At 48.2% G+C, this 15814-nt stretch overlaps 1 protein-coding gene across 40 annotated transcripts in view; it reads left to right on the top strand.

Annotated features, from left to right (window-relative positions):
- The window catches only part of PDE4DIP (phosphodiesterase 4D interacting protein), a 223359-nt gene that overhangs the window by 180371 nt on the left and 27174 nt on the right, over nt 1–15814 (top strand). For 20 of the 40 annotated variants that reach the window (XR_009538790.1, XR_009538791.1, XM_060139176.1 and 17 more), the window contains 11 exons: nt 437–629; nt 1504–1623; nt 2462–2990; nt 4476–4711; nt 5737–5788; nt 6901–7124; nt 7747–7899; nt 9936–10121; nt 13910–14161; nt 14510–14641; nt 15325–15444. Coding sequence is in view for 38 of the 40 variants with exons in the window: in XM_060139176.1 (XP_059995159.1) it covers nt 437–629; nt 1504–1623; nt 2462–2990; nt 4476–4711; nt 5737–5788; nt 6901–7124; nt 7747–7899; nt 9936–10121; nt 13910–14161; nt 14510–14641; nt 15325–15444 (2197 nt within the window). In the remaining 2 variants the exon portion in view is untranslated. The remainder of the gene's footprint in view (nt 1–436; nt 630–1503; nt 1624–2461; nt 2991–4475; nt 4712–5736; nt 5789–6900; nt 7125–7746; nt 7900–9935; nt 10122–13909; nt 14162–14509; nt 14642–15324; nt 15445–15814) is intronic. The other 20 variants (XM_060139175.1, XM_060139161.1, XM_060139206.1 and 17 more) reach the window with 5 other exon arrangements.

Below are 15814 nucleotides of genomic sequence, written 5' to 3'. Positions count from 1 at the left end.
TTCCTCTAAGAGTTTTATAGTGTCTGGTCTTACATTTAGGTCTTTAATCCATTCTGAGTTTATTTTTGTGTATGATGTTAGGGAGTGTTCCACTTTGTGCAGAGGATTCTGAGAGGGCAACTGGGCAGGAATGCAGGGAGGGATGAGTGGAGGTTTCCACCCCTTCTCTCTTCAATCATTGAACAAACATTTACTGAGAGCTCCTCCTCGTTAGATTCAATTGGCACCATGCTATGTGTTGTAGATATAGAGATGAATAAAACATTACCCCAGCTCTCCAGGAGCTCGTTCCGGAAAACAAGTAAGTGCCAAATGGGATGAGGAGCGCTGTGACAGACACATGAATAAAGTCCACAGGGTTCGCAAGGGGTAGCAGCCATCACTGCCTGGGGGATGAGCTCAGACTGCCCTGACCCTGTGCTGGTTCTTTTCACAGCTGGTCAACCAGCCCCAGGCCCGTAACTCTGGACCTCAGTCAGAATTTAGCCTCCCAGGATCCACCAAGCACCTGCGCTCCCAGTTGGCACAGTGCAGACAACGCTATCAAGATCTCCAGGAGAAGCTGCTGATATCAGAAGCCACTGTCTTTGCCCAGGCCAACCAGCTGGAGAAATACAGAGTCATGTTTAGTAAGTCTTAAGTTCACGTCACCAAAGTGTCTGTCTTCTCCCTGAGAAGCTACATGCTTTGCAGACTTCACTTTTCTTCCCCAAATTTAATCCTGACCACAACCCTAGGATTGTGGAAGTGGATACTTCAATTTGCAGATGGCAGAGAAGAGTAAATGAATAAATCAAGTTTGCAGTGACAGTATAGGGAGGAAATGGACTAACACCTAGATTTGCTGATTTCTGGTACAGTCAACAAACTGCCTTACCTCTCTCAACGTATGCTAACTGCTTCTCTTCTGCTCCTCTTTGCACCACATCAGATTCTTAAAAAATATACCATCATTGTTGGTCTAGAATCAGCGCTTTCTAATAGAACTTCTGCAGTGACAGAAATGTTCTGTACCTACGTCATATGTGGTCATGGAGAACATGAAATGTAGCTAGTTCAACTTGGGAATTTTAAGCTTAATTTTAATCAGTTTAACCTAAAATAGTCCCACATGGCTAGTAGCTACCTTACGGAACAGTACAGATCTAGATGTCTTTGAAACTCTGAATGAGTTCAGCTCCATTCAAACATTTACTGAGCCCCTGTGAACAAAGCATTTACTAGTTTCCCTGGGACTTCTAGAGATGACTTAAAAATGTCTGGTCCCAGCGAAGCCCCGTTATCTGTAGATAGGATCATCAATGGCAAACAGGCTCCTCGTGGCAGAGGGAAGTCCTGCTGTCTGGAGCAGGTGGTCTCTTCTCCCACCTAAGTCCAAAGAAGCATCTATTCCACTGTGGACCTAACCTCCCTGCACCCTAAGGGCCAGGGTATGTGCCACTGAGGGTGAGGGTGTATGTGGGAAATTCAGATACTCTGTAACACCCCCTGTCTCTTCCTAAGCAGGTGAATCCTTGGTGAAGCAGGACAGCAAGCAGGTGCAGGTGGACCTCCAGGACCTGGGCTATGAGACTTGTGGCCGAAGCGAGAATGAGGCGGAGCGGGAGGAGAGCACAAGTCCCGGTAAGAGCACAAGTATGGGGTTCACCTTCCCTCCCTAGAGGCAGCCTTCACATTTGGGTGCCGTTGGCGAGTCCCACATGCAACGAGGAGTAGGGATGAGGGGGCATGGTAGACTGAAGAGGACACAAGGCCAGAGAGGGACGGGAAGTTTGGAGGAGAACTCTTGCCCAGAATGAGGCTGAGTGTGAGTTTGAATTTCTACAATTAGTTTTCAGCATACTGCTGTTAATTTAAAAAAATGTTCTATCCAACTGTTTATTATAGAAAAAATACTAAGGTCTATTTATTAATGAGAAGACCAGATGAGCTTTGGGGGAATAGGCAAACCATAAGTTTAAAAATATATATTCTTCTATTATAAAAGTACTGTGGGGCTTCCCTGGTGGCGCAGTGGTTGAGAGTCCGCCTGCCGATGCAGGGGACACGGGTTCGTGCCCCGGTCCGGGAAGATCCCACATGCCGCGGAGCAGCTGGGCCCGTGAGCCATGGCCGCTGGGCCTGCGCGTCCGGAGCCTGTGCTCCGCAACGGGAGAGGCCACAACAGTGAGAGGCCCGCGTACCGCAAAAAAAAAAAAAAAAGTACTGTGACTATAGGGACATCCACCAAATTGAAATCAAGGAGGAAAACACTTGAGTAAAATAGAAAGTGACCACACCTGACTTGCTGGGCTCTTGGGAGGGTAAGAAATACTGCATTTGAATGTTAGTACAGTGCCAGCGCTGAATAAAGTACTGCTTCAACTTTTGCTCTAGTACTTATTGTCCTCAAGACCTTGAAGGGAGTGGCCTCAGCAGCACGTCCAGCTTTACTCAGGAAGATGTCTTTGTCTTTTCTCAGAGTGTGAGGAGCATGACAGCCTCAGGGAAACTGTCCTAATGGAGGGGCTGTGCTCTGAGCAGGGACATCTGAGCTCCACACTGGCCAGCCCCCCTGGAAAGAAGCCCTTGGAGAGCCAGCTAGGGAAGCAGGAGGAGTTCCAGGCATATGGAAAGTCAGAAGACATCTCTGTCCTATGTAAGGACATCAAAGATCTGAAGGCCCAGCTGCAGAACGCCAACAAGGTCATTCAAAACCTCAAGAGCCGGGTCCGGTCCCTCTCAGTTACAAGCGATTATTCATCTAGTCTGGAGAGACCCCAAAAGCTGAAAGCTGTTGGTACCCTCGAGGGATCTTCACCTCATAGTGTCACTGATGAGGACGAGGGGTGGCTGTCTGATGGCACTGGGGCTTTCTACCCCCCAGGGCTTCAGGCTAAAAAGGATCTGGAGAGTCTGATCCAGAGGGTGTCCCAGCTGGAAGCCCAGCTCCCAAAAACTGGAACAGAAGGGAAGCTGGCCGAGGAGCTGAGATCAGCCTCGTGGCCTGGGTAAGGAGGGTCCTCTTTGGACCATTACTTGATTGATGATGTCTAAGTTTATGTTTGAAGGAGGGTAGCCCGGGCAGGTAGAAGAGAGAACCCATCAGGGCGATCAGAGGAGCACCTATTTAAACGGTAGCCCTAGGTCTGAAGAAAAGACACGTGACCCCTGCTGGGAGATACCAGGTCCCTGGGATTTCCTCCTTAGGAATGTATTCTTAAAGTGACAGGATATATGATATAAGTGGTAAGACTGGAGTCAGACTTCCTGGGTTCGAATCCTAGCTCTGGGACTTACAGGCTATGCAACCTACTCAGTCTTTCTGAGCCTATTTCTTTACCTATTAAATGAGGATAATAAGAAAACCTATCTCAAAGGGTGGTTATTAGGTTTAAATGAATTAATACAAGTGCTTATAATGATGCCTAGCATATATTAAAGCTCTCAACACTATTTGCCATAATTATTATTGTTATTGATACTTTGTGGTTGAAAAACACCAGGGTAGATAGCCCTCTCAGCATCTGGGTCATCTATGCTGAGTAACAAACCACCCCAAAGCTCAGGGGATTGAAGCAATAATTTATGTCGATTGGCTGGGCTGAGCAGTGTAGCTCTCACTTGGGGTCTCTCATGCGGCTGCCGTCAGATGGAGGTTGGGGCTGGAGTCCCTGAAATGTGTGCCTGGACACGGCTTCTTCATTCATGTGTCTGGTGACGTGGTGCTCCTTGGCTTCTCTCCTTCTCCATGTGGCTCCTTGTCTTCCGGGGCCTCTCCTCCTGGCCTGGGCCTCTCATAGTACGGTGGTCTCAGGGTAGTTTCACTTCAGCATGGCAGCTGGCTTCCAAGTGGAAGTTGCCAGGCCAGTTAAGAGCGACTCCTGGACTCGGTGCAGTGTTACCTCCACTATGTTACCTTGGTCATGGTGGTCACAGAACCCACCCAGAGTTAAGGAGGTGGAGACTAACTTCTGCCCAATGATGAAAGAGGGCCACAGCCACATTATAGAGGAGCACATGGAACGGGAGCTTGAGTAATGGCCAACTTTGCAAAATACAGTCTGCCATAATAGAGATGGTCTTTGAAGTAGAAGACATGAAAGGACCTATCTGGATTTTTAGTATTTATTGAGCATCTACCCAATAACTATATTTAGTATTTATTGAGTAACAACTGTGAGTCTTCACTATATTGGTGCTGTAAGGGATGTAAACTATGGCACTGTATTTACCCCCACAGAACTTATTTTTCATTTTTGGACACATGACTAACACATATAAAACCGTGGAAGAATGGTGGCATACCATGTTGTTTGATGCAAGTTTGTCAGAACAGAATTTACTCTTAAATACATCCTTTGGTTTTTGGGCCAGAATTCAGCTTAAACGGAGGAACTCTTAGAGATGTTCTCACAGAAATGACTACAGAAGCCCCCATAACTTAATTTTCACTCTCTTCCATTCTTACCCTTTCCTCTTCTTTCCTACATTAGGAAATATGATTCCCTGATTCAGGACCAGGCCCGAGAGCTATCCTACCTACGCCAGAAAATACGAGAAGGGAGAGGTATCTGTTATCTTCTCACCCAGCATGCGAAAGATACAGTAAAGTCTTTCGAGGACCTCCTAAGGAGCAATGACATTGACTACTACTTGGGGCAGAGCTTCCGGGAGCAACTCGCTCAGGGAAGCCAGCTGACAGAGAGGCTCACCAGCAAACTCAGCACCAGTAAGTTGGCCACAGGGCTTTTGGACACTCTCAGTCCCTCCCAGAGCCCAGCCCCAGGTGACCGCCACACCTCCACCACAGCCTTTTAACCCAGGTTCTGCTTCATTTAACCCAGGGGTCATTACAGAATCAGGACTGGCCAGTGGGAAGCACCGAGGAGGAACCACAGGGTCAGAGAGGCCGTGATTACAGCATCATTTATGGAATGTGACCTTTAGGGAAGGAGGCTGAGTCCATCTAGTGCTAAGGGGGAGAAAGGGAGAAGAGATCAGAGGACTTCACTGTAGTTAAAGGAGCCCTGAACCGAGACTTGCGGTACGCAAGCTCTAGCCTGGATGCTGCCACTAAGTTTCTTTGGGCAAATGACTTAACCTTTTGGTATCTCTGTTTCTTCATCTATTGCCTGGTATTGCACATGAATGTAATTCAAATACAGATGAAGCACTATGCCCTTTTGAACATGGTTTGGGCACTGAATATCATAGTACAAGGGCTAGGAATATTGGTAATTATTGAAGCCCTTGACTTAGAATTTCCTGAGAGCACCCGAGGGAGAACAGCAGGATCAGTCTTGGGGGCCAACCATCCCACATCCTAGCGGCAGGTGCAGAGGTGGGACAGGGCTGTTTATCATCTCCTCAAAGCAAGAGTAGGTTCTACATGAAAGCTGTGATGGGTCATAGAGCTGGTCCGTCTGGGAGTCAGTCTGTGGCAGGCTTGGAGGCTGGAATGTTCCAGAGGGAAGTTAGCCAAGTGCCTTTTAAACTTTGTTTGCGTTGATTTAGGGTAGAGGAAGTCATGATGGTGATTACCAGGTCAGGGAAGGTCTGCCTGGTGAGCTCAGGAGAACATGCAGGTCTGTTCTCTAAAGATACAATCTGAGGTCTCCCAGAGCAATTCTCCCACATATCCTGGACATACATAGAGTAGTCACTATTTTGCACCCAAATCGGCTCCTGCATTTATAATGTGTGAAGTGAGACCTGTTTAATTTCTTACTGTTTCTTTCTGAATTTGGTTTGCAGAGGATCATAAAAGTGAGAAAGATCAAGCTGGACTTGAGCCGCTGGCCCTGAGGTAATTCAAATAGGATCTGGTAAAGGAATCAGGAACAAGGCCTAAGGGGTCCAGGGTGGCTGCAGTTTCATAAATCAGGGGGAAAAAAGGAAAACGCTGATTGTAATGAATTCATTTATTCATGGAACACATCACTGTTCTTTTTAGCCTTACTCTCTTTTGATATAGTTCTATTGATTTCTGTTTGTATATTTATTCAAATTAGTAACCTAGATTTATTATTATATTATTAGCTTAGTAACCTAGAGTCAGTCTGACTTAAAAGTAAACTAACCAGGTTTTAAGCGTCCTTGGCACCCCAAGGATCTCCTCTGCTTCCCCACTGTGTGTTTAAAGACCAAGGTGTGCTTTTTGCCAAGTTGGCTTACCCCAAGTTGAGTTGGCCGCGAGTTTAATGGCCACACAATTTCCTTGGGAAAAAAAGAATTGTATTACAGTTCCTAATTTAAAAAAAGTGCTTGACGTTGCAGATCCCGGGAGGCTACAGCGTCTTAGGAGCCAGTTTTCATTGAGTCACTGAATGTTATCTCATTACGTGCAATAAAATACAGGCTCAGAGTCCTTTGTAGTCACTAGTTCACGCCCCTTTGTGTCGTGAGTGTGCTTTAGACCACTCAGTGCTTCTCAAAATATCTGCGGTGAAGGACAAAGTATTTTTTTTTGTTTGTTTTCCTTTCTAATCCATCACAGACACACACATTGTCTCTGTCTCAGTAAACCAGATGATTCTACTTATCATACTCCTAGATGTTGTGGGAATGCCACACTGCTATGTTTCTCAAGGCTTACCTTGCATTTCTGTACTTACTGGGAACCAACAGTTCTTGGACTCCAGCTGTACTGGGGACCATACGTTAAGCAGCAGTGCCTTGGAGCACTAGCTGAACCTCTGCTAGTCCTCAGTGTGTTGTGTGGCCAGTGCACTGGGTAGCTCTTGCTCTCCTTCCCTCTGCACCTGGCTTACTTTCCACTCCTAATCAGAGATGGGTAATTTCGTTTACCCTTTGCAGGAATGGTCCCCTTGACTTGTGTGGCTTTTCCCATGTGCCCTAGTCAGGACTAGCTAGTCCAGTGACTTTGGGTTCAGCTGTTGTCCTCCTTCACCCCACTAGGCTCAGCAGGGAGCTGCAGGAGAAGGAGAAAGTGATTGAAGTCCTGCAGGCCACGTTGGACGCGCGGTCCCTAACGCCCTCCAGCAGCCGTGCCTTGTCTGACTCCCACCGGTCTCCCAGCAGCTCTTCCTTCTCGTCTGATGAGCCGGAAGCCTGCTCTGACATGGACATAGGCAGCGAGTACACACACTATGAAGAGAAGAAGGCTTCACCCGGTCACTCAGGTAGCCTCCACTTTCTGAGTGGAACCACCTCTATCTAGGCTGAGAGGAGACCTCCACATCCAGGCCTTATAGAGGCACCTTGGTGTGTATCAGGCCGAACCATGCCAAGCACAGGCCCCGGTGGGTCAGGATCTTTGCTATGCTCCTGACTCTACAAGTTACCCCTGTCGCTGGGTCTCCACCAGCATACGGATACTGCTGTTGGACACGGCGAATGACAGTGGGGAGGGTGAGGTTACGGAGACTTCTCTTCCCCACTGCCTCATGAGCATACCATCTGTCTGACTGACCTCCTCTTTTAAGATGGGATATCTTATCCCTCCAGCTAGCTGCAGTTCCTGAACCCTGGAGTTTCCGTGGGTGTCCACAGATGCTGCTGGACTTGCCTGGTATTTTTGGAGGTGCCATTTTCATGGTTTCAGGCTCTGAAAGCATGGTTTCTCACCTCTAAGGTGGCTTTCCTCACTGAAGGAGCTGTCTGCCAGTAAGGAATGAACACCGCTCCCAGCGCTTGTGCTTGACGCTCTCCCTGAAAACCAGGCTCTGCCCTGGTTAAATATAAGGCCAGATTCCAGTTCTTTGTAGAACATCAAACATGTTCTTTCATTCATGGGTTTTGTAGATTCCATCCATCATTCGAGTCTTTCTGCTGTACTGTCTTCTAAACCATCAGCAACCAGTGCGTCTCAGGGGGTTAAGGCCGAACCCAGCAGCAGCCCCAGCAGCTTGCCAGCTCCCCAGAATCCCCCCAAGGAGGCCAGCCCGGCCCATCCAGGTATGCAACAGCCAGTGGGGCAGGGTCTTCATCTCCTCTTCCTCAGCTGCCTGTTTGACTTTTCTTCAGGGACAAGAAAAGCATCATTAGGAGCTTATATATCAATACATCAAATCCTAGACAAAATCAAGAGACCATCCAGATTAGCGAATAGTGTCTGACTCCTCTTTGTTTTAAATATTTTAGAAAAGTAAATAATCCACAATAGACTTTGATCTGCATATCAATTTTGACCAATAGTTGGCTAATCATTCCAGAAGAAGCATCTTCATTTCTTTCTCTCATTTCACCCTGAGAATCAGAGGCAAAATGCTTCTCCTAGGATTACTGCAGCCAAAGAACAAAGGGAAATTTACATCCGCTGCTCCCTTATATGTGTTCCCCATTTTATCCGCAGAGGAGCCTCTACAGTAGGTAGGGCAGCTTACTTCATAGCTAAGGATGCTGCAGTATCCTCAGACAAGATTCTGTTCATATTACATTATCGTTCCTGGGTTTATGAATGGGTTGGTAGTCCTTGATGTGTATATGGCGTGTATCTTGGACCAGTAGTTGTACATTTCATTTACCTGCCTCAGCTTAGTTACCAGGGGGTGCATTGTTCCATCACAGCTCCACACCAGCAATGGCAGAGAAAGGGCAAACCTTGTTCTCACCTCCTACCACCCAACAAGATGGGCTGGCTGGCCACCTTCAGTGCGGTTGTGGTGAGGTCGGACTCGTGTAGAGGTGCCCCCAGAAGAACAGCACTTTCCTTCTGCCGCCCTTGTCTCTCTTGAGGACAAGTCAACCAAAATCTTAAGAAAAAGAATGTGTTCAACTCTTTCTGAGCCTGGGCTCAAAGTTTCTGGGCCAGAGTGGGCAGCAGCTAAACCAGGGAATCATGGGGAAAAGCTATTCACCTAAGCACTGTAGACATCTGTGTAAATGCTTTGGGATCAGAAAGAGCAGAAGGTCAGGGGTTTTAAAATCAGAATGCCTCCCTGAAGGAGGCCTGGTCTGTGTCACTTGGTAATTCAGGGGTCTTTGCTGTACTGCTCTGATACTATGTCAGTATCCTGGGGTAAGGGATGTTTTTCAGAATGTGATCATTGTCTTTCATGTGAGACATTCTCCACAGGTCTGTCTTGGTTTCTTCTCCCTCTGTGGGCCATCTGCCTGATAACTCTTTTTAGGAAGAGGAGACAGATTCAAACATGAGAACTTCCCAGGGTTCCTAAAGACCTGTCTATAGATGGACTGCCTAATGATGACCTGTGAAGATTTTTTTAGAAAGAAATTTCTAAGCCCTACTGCCAGAGTTTATGATTCAGTAGATTGCAGTAAGGATGAAAGAACCCGTATATTTTAAGAATCTTTCTTAAATTATTTGAATGTCCAGAAAGATTTGCAAGCCATTGTGTGTAAGTCAGTATGCCAAGGCTTTTATTTTTCCTTTGGTGAATGAACACATTGATTTGGGATTCTGAAGTTTGTTTCCATCAGTGTTGAATTACATGCATTAGTCATGCAAACTTCCCCACTATCCTAGTCTACTTCTGCCCTCCTCAGGATGAGTCCTGTTGCTTTCAGAAGAGGACTTCTAGGTGTAGGGAGAGTCTTGTCACAAGGGCCAGGACTAGCACATGCTGGTAGCAGCACCGCAGGGGCTCTTGAGAGCATCCAGGCACAGCCGTCCTCACCTATCCGTGTCCAGATGGCTAAGATGGGGCTTTCATGGCTGCCTGGGTTATGGTAGTGCCACCTTGCCTTTTGTAGCCAATTGTTTTCAAGATGAGCATAGAATGTGTATGCAAGATACATGTACAGGATACATCCCTGGCTGGGAAGAAGGAGGAGGGGGTCAGCTAGGCCAGCATCCTGGGTAACAGTGCTTACCCTTGGCCATCTCAGTCATCACCACATTGAATGATAGACACTCCCCAAGGAGATGTTTGGTCAGGGAATAGTTTCACCTTCTCAATCTTTCACCCATTCTTTTCTCTGACTTTCTCTCTAATGGTTTATCTCCTTTCTCCCTAACTTTCTGTTTCTAGGCCTTCATTTTCAATCCATACCCACGCTGGTTAGCCTTCCCCAGGCACCACTGCCCTCAGCTCCACCCAGCTTCCTGCCTTTCAGCTCTGCTGGCCCTCCCCTCCTTGGCTGCTGTGAGACACCCATGGTCTCCTTGGTTGAGGCTCAGCAGGAGCTGCAGATGCTGCAGAAGCAGTTGGGAGAAAGTGAGCACTTACTGCTGCATTTGTGTTCTTGCGAATGATGGACCCACACCGTGTTTCTCTGCATGGCTTTGGCTGGATGGCAGAGTTTTAAAAAATAACATAGGGGTACACATTATCAGTGGGCAACTGAGGGAGGGCTGTGCTTGCCGCTTTGGGAACTATATTTACTGTTATCTTTCTCATGTGTGTGCCTCATCAGTTAACAGGTATATATGTTCATCAGGCCCTAGACCTGGTGCTCTCCCACTGCTGACAGTGTGGGGTACCTTCCACCAAGTGTATTGAAGCCCTGACACATTGGCAACATGTTCACTGGCAGGACATGGGAGAGAGGTTTTCTGCCTGCCAATGCAGGATGAAGTGGCCAGAAAAAGATGGCCACATTCAATGGGATCATTTCCATGGCAATTATATCCTCCTCTGTGAAATGTTTTTAGTCAAGTTCAAATTCTGACATCATCAGGTTCGGGGCTAAAAGGATGGTGGAGGAGGGATTAAGAAGGGGGTGCCAGGGCTTCCCTGGTGGTGCGGTGGTTGAGAGTCTGCCTGCCGATGCAGAGGACACGGGTTCGTGCCCCGGTCTGGGAGGATCCCACATGCCGCGGAGCTGCTAGGCCCGTGAGCCATGGCCGCTGAGCCTGCACGTCCGGAGCCTGTGCTCCGCAACGGGAGAGGCCACAACAGTGAGAGGCCCGCGTACCGCAAAAAAAAAAAAAAAAAGAAGGGGTGCCAAACCTCTCTTCCCCTTACACGAGGTTAATTTCTGTTTCTGCACAGGCGACACAAGGACAGCTAGAAACAGAAGCACAGGCTGTGATGTCTGATTGTGAATTCTGTCAACTCCCAGATATAATTGATGTTATGTAGTCACAGAATTCATGGAATATGTGGTCATCTTTCAGAGAAAGGTTTGATGTAAATATGGGCTGGATGCCACATCATAAAACATTTTGTTTTATTTTAAGCTATAAGCTATCGCTTATAGCTTAAAATAAGAAAAGAACCTCACGTGATGAATTTGCTCTCTAGTAGTGCTTAAAAAAACTAGAAAGGAATTTGAAATTACCTTAAAACCACACTCTGTGCCTGTAAAGAAGAGCTTGGATGAGGCACAAATTAATGGTAGGGTCACTGTACAAAGGGTGTCCAACGACCTAAGACCACAGCTAGGAATCTGCATATCTGAAGCCCCAAAGGTCATTCGGATTGGCTTATTTATCAGCTCTGAAAATGGATACACTGTCTACTCTGACATCAGCTTGACTTCCAGAACCAGCTAGACTGAGTCTATTTTTAGAAGAGTTTGTACATCTTCCTTTCTGCAGGAAGTGAAGTCTTAGAGGCTACCTTCTGCTTATCAGCATCACACAGGTACAGCAGCCTAGGTTTGCCTACCAACGGGAACATGGTTTTACCCTGTTCCCTGCCAGAGCAGTAACTAAAACTCAGGGAAGTGAGGTTACTTGTTCAAGATCACTAGGAACTGGGAGAAATGGGCTTGAATTCAGATCCTCTGCTCCCAGTTCCCCATTTCCATTATACCTTCTCTATCTAGAATGGTTTTGTTACAATCCTGCTCAGAGCACAGAGCTGAGCTCGGCTGAACGACTCTGGAGGCCCCTTGCAACAATCTTTTCTCTCTTTAGAGATGAGGGGAAGCTGCTGTTCTCTCTGATCTAGAACTTGCTACTATAGCACACCTGGAAGCAACAACTGATGGATAACACATTTGTTCCATGCCAAAAGGCAAAGCTGTTCTCTAGATTACCTTTCTTTTCCTTGACACCTTTTCCTTCATCTTTCCACACTGTCCATTTGTCTTTGCCCAAAGGGAAAGGTGGAGGAAGGAGAGCACTGTGCATGAAAGGGTCTGTGATGTGGGTTGAATTGGAGTCATATCCAGTCTGTGCCACTGGCCAGAGTTTGGGTGGTCCCAGCCTTGGTGAGGAAGGCTGTAGCCCTTTCTTTTGCCTTGTCAAGCACAGTCCTCACCAGCTCTCCTCCTCTGCTTTGAAACAAGCTTCCAAGTGGACAGTGGTGCATGGCGGCTTCTCAGGCCACTGTGGGGCTAAAATTTCCTTGTGCAAGAGTCTGTCTGGCGTCTTTGCATGGTTTAGGGCATGTGCTCTGTATCGTGTGACCGGAAAGACTGGAACATGAGAATACTGATCACTGTTACCGATAGACTTGGCACCTCCTATGACCTTGGTGAGATAGTAAGCTGACTGTCGACAATCACTGATTTCCCCCTCTGCCTGTGTGGGGTTGGGGTTGAAGGAGGTGTGAGAGAGGCAGGAAGGCACATTCTTTAAAATACTGACTACAGGGCTTCCCTGGTGGCGCAGTCGTTGAGAGTCCGCCTGCCGATGCAGGGGACGCGGGTTCGTGCCCCAGTCCAGGAAGATCCCACATCCCACATGCCGTGGAGCGGCTGGGCCCATGAGCCATGGCCGCTGAGCCTGCACGTCCGGAGCCTGTGCTCCGCAACGGGAGGGTCCACAACGAGAGGCCCGCGTACTAAAAAAAAAAAAAAAATTACTGACTATAGTTTAGATACTTACGTGTTTCATCTCCCTCTTTAACTTCCTGTGATCCTAATGAATATCTAGTATTTTTCAAATTGGGGAAGGGGAGACCCATGACAATACTTCTCAAACTTTCCTGCCTCCTAGAATCAGCTGGGATGATTTTAAAACATCCAGTGCCCAAGCTGCACTGCATACCAATTAAGGTAAAACCTCTGGGGGTCAAGGCACCAGTACATGCTTTTACATTGTCTCAGATGATTCCAGTATGTGGCCAAATTTGAGAAACAGTTATAAATGAGGATCAAACTTGGTAACTGCCAATTGCATTAATCCCTCAAAGGGGGTTGGCTTGGTTGGAGGGAACCATGACCTCACTCCTCACTCCTATTTCTTAGGTGGAGCTACCTGTTTACTCTGCTGCCCATATTGATAATCCCTGGAAGAAAATAGTCTTCTGAATGTGAATATCCTAAACTATGGCCCTGTTCACCTCTTTCCCTCTCTCCACCAAGTTGGGCTTCCTTTTACACAGAAGCAGAGATAATGGGAAGGCCCATGATTTCATAGGATCTATGAAAGCACCAGTCTATGAAATGAAAGGTCCTCCCTCCCCCATGGAAGAGTGTTCATCACTCTTTAGACATGAGTGATGACATATTTCAGTTCCTGGAACCATGTTGGGTAAGAATGAAATCACCTCTTGCCTTACCTAGAACCTCCCCCAGCCTCAGCAAAGAAGTTCCTCACTCTGGAGTAACTGGGGCCACCATGTCTAGCTGGATTTATACCCCCTTCCTCTTCTGACAACCCCAAAAGCTGGCAGGTTAGCTTCTGGGTACAGCAAGTACTCATAGGGACACAAATGTTCCCGTTCACAGGTGTGCTCAATGCTATGGCCCATCACACTCTTAACCTCTGATTTTCCCAGTGAGTTCTACTTCTGGAACTTCCCTGGATTCTGTCATGAGGAATTATCACAGGAGCCAGGATTAGGGCCACTGGACTTCCCTTTTGTGTACACTAGTGACTTTCTGATACGTTATTCATCCCCTACCTCTTGGTGTCTCATGCTAGCAAATACAAGGGGTGAAAAGTTATAGCCTCTAGGATGGGAATCCTCATCTAATTGGAATTTCCCAGCAGACTGGGACCTCTGATAGCCCACGTGTCCCCTTTAGTGTCTGTTCTTAGCAATCACATGCTTCCTTGCCGATCCTTCTGTTCTGATACTGGTTCTCATGCATGTTTCATTCTGCCCAGGTGTCAGCAATGTTCATCCTGCTTCCCCAGCCACATTGCCAACCAACCATTTAGAAGCCAGCCCTTCCCACTACCTCAACCCTGCCCAGCCCCTCTCTCCTCTGAGGGGCACCATAGAACTGGGCAGAATCCTCGAGCCTGGGTACTTGGGCAGCAGAGGCCAGTGGGACATGATGAGGCCTCAGAAAGGAAGCTTATCTGGGGAACCATCTTCAGGCTCCTCCATGTACCAGCTTAACTCCAAACCCACAGGTAAAGCACAAAGCCGAGCAGGTCAATTATTTTTCTAAACCGTGTGAAACCCCTTACACTTACCAGTTACCCTGGTAGCTGTACATGTACAATTACAACTCCCTTACACGAACCCCTGCATGGGAGGAGGCCCATGGGGCTTGGTTAGCACCAGCTGTCCTGTGTTTGAAGCCAATTTACTCTTTAAACAAAGTCACCTGAGCTCTTGGATGCCCATGAGAGAGACCGGTGATGTTTAGGGATCTTGCTGAGAGGCCACTGGCCAAACCCCACACCCCCCATGTGGGCCCCACTAGTGACCAGGATTCTCCATCTCCCACCTCCTCCTGTCCTGCTGGGTGACTGCAGGGACTGACCTGCTAGAGGAGCACCTTGGTGAAATCCGGAACCTGCGCCAGCGCCTGGAGGAGTCCATCTGCATTAACGACCGCCTGCGGGAGCAGCTGGAACACAGGCTCAGCTCCACTGCCCGCGGAAGCGGTAGGAGAGGCCCAGGCCTTCCTGTTTCTGGTTGTAATTAGGGAGCTGCTGAAGGTCAACCCCTAGGCAGAGCTTCGCAGACTTCAAAGCACTGAGGTCTGCTTTTCTGTATTTGCTCCTTACACCAGCAAGGCAGGGGGCAAGTACTATGCTCCCGTTGCAGCTGTATCTGAGCTCAGAGAGTAACTTTCCTCGCGGCAGGTCTAACCAGGTCTGGTCCCCAGAATCCTCTGACTTCTCTTCCATCCGAATCTGCTCATATCTGCCTGCTGACTTCTGTGTCCTGGTCCTGTGATTGGCAAGTGGTAGAGCCAGGTCTGCAGGGCCTCCTCCAGCCACTTACTGAGGTGGGCTTCCTCCCTACACTCCCCCCCAGGCTGCTGACACTTGGAGGCCATCCCTTCCACACGCCCTTGTCCTGCCCACACCTCAGCAGCAGCTATTTAGGGGAAAGGGCCTCCTGAACAGCTACAGCCAGGGCACGTGGTAATGCACGCACAGAACCCACTCAGAGGAGCCACAGGAAAGCCAGGCATTCAGCCCATCAGGCTTTAGGCCCAGGATGCGAGTTCTCTGGGTTTTCTGCTGGGTTGGGATAGTATCTTTGGAGATACAGAATGAGCAACACAGACAGCGTCTATTACCCAAATGTGTGACTTGCCTGCTTGCACTTCCTGGAACAGGACCCACCTCTAACTTCTACAGTCCGGGCCTGGAGTCCACACCTCAGCTCTGCAATGAGAACAGAGTCCTTAGGGAAGAAAACCAGAGGCTTCAGGCTCAGCTCAGTCATGCTTCCAGAGGTGAGTGGTCAAAAGCCGCAAACTGTGGTTACCCCCTTTCCTCCCTGCCCGTACCAGTCACCAACTGGAGAAGCAAAGAGACAAGGTGGAGAGGACAGAGCTACCCAGACCTACCAACCCCAAACTCCCATAGCTATTCTCAGTCTAGAAAGGGCTACTTCCTGACAGTTCCCAACCACGGGCCCTTAGACTCCTAGGCTCCAAGGACAAGGCGCTCTAGGAAATCCACCACCTCTGTGCAACCCTCCTGCAGATATTCAGTCATTAGCTATCAAACTGCATACCTCAGTGCCTGTTCTACCTGCCCACAGTTCACAGCTAGTTTGGACCCAGGACAGGGAGCAACATGAGGCCGATACACTCTCTCAGA

This window comes from Lagenorhynchus albirostris, chromosome 2, assembly GCF_949774975.1.
Source record: "Lagenorhynchus albirostris chromosome 2, mLagAlb1.1, whole genome shotgun sequence".
NCBI classification, from domain to species: domain Eukaryota; kingdom Metazoa; phylum Chordata; class Mammalia; order Artiodactyla; family Delphinidae; genus Lagenorhynchus; species Lagenorhynchus albirostris.
This window is presented reverse-complemented; position numbering and strand designations above follow the sequence as displayed.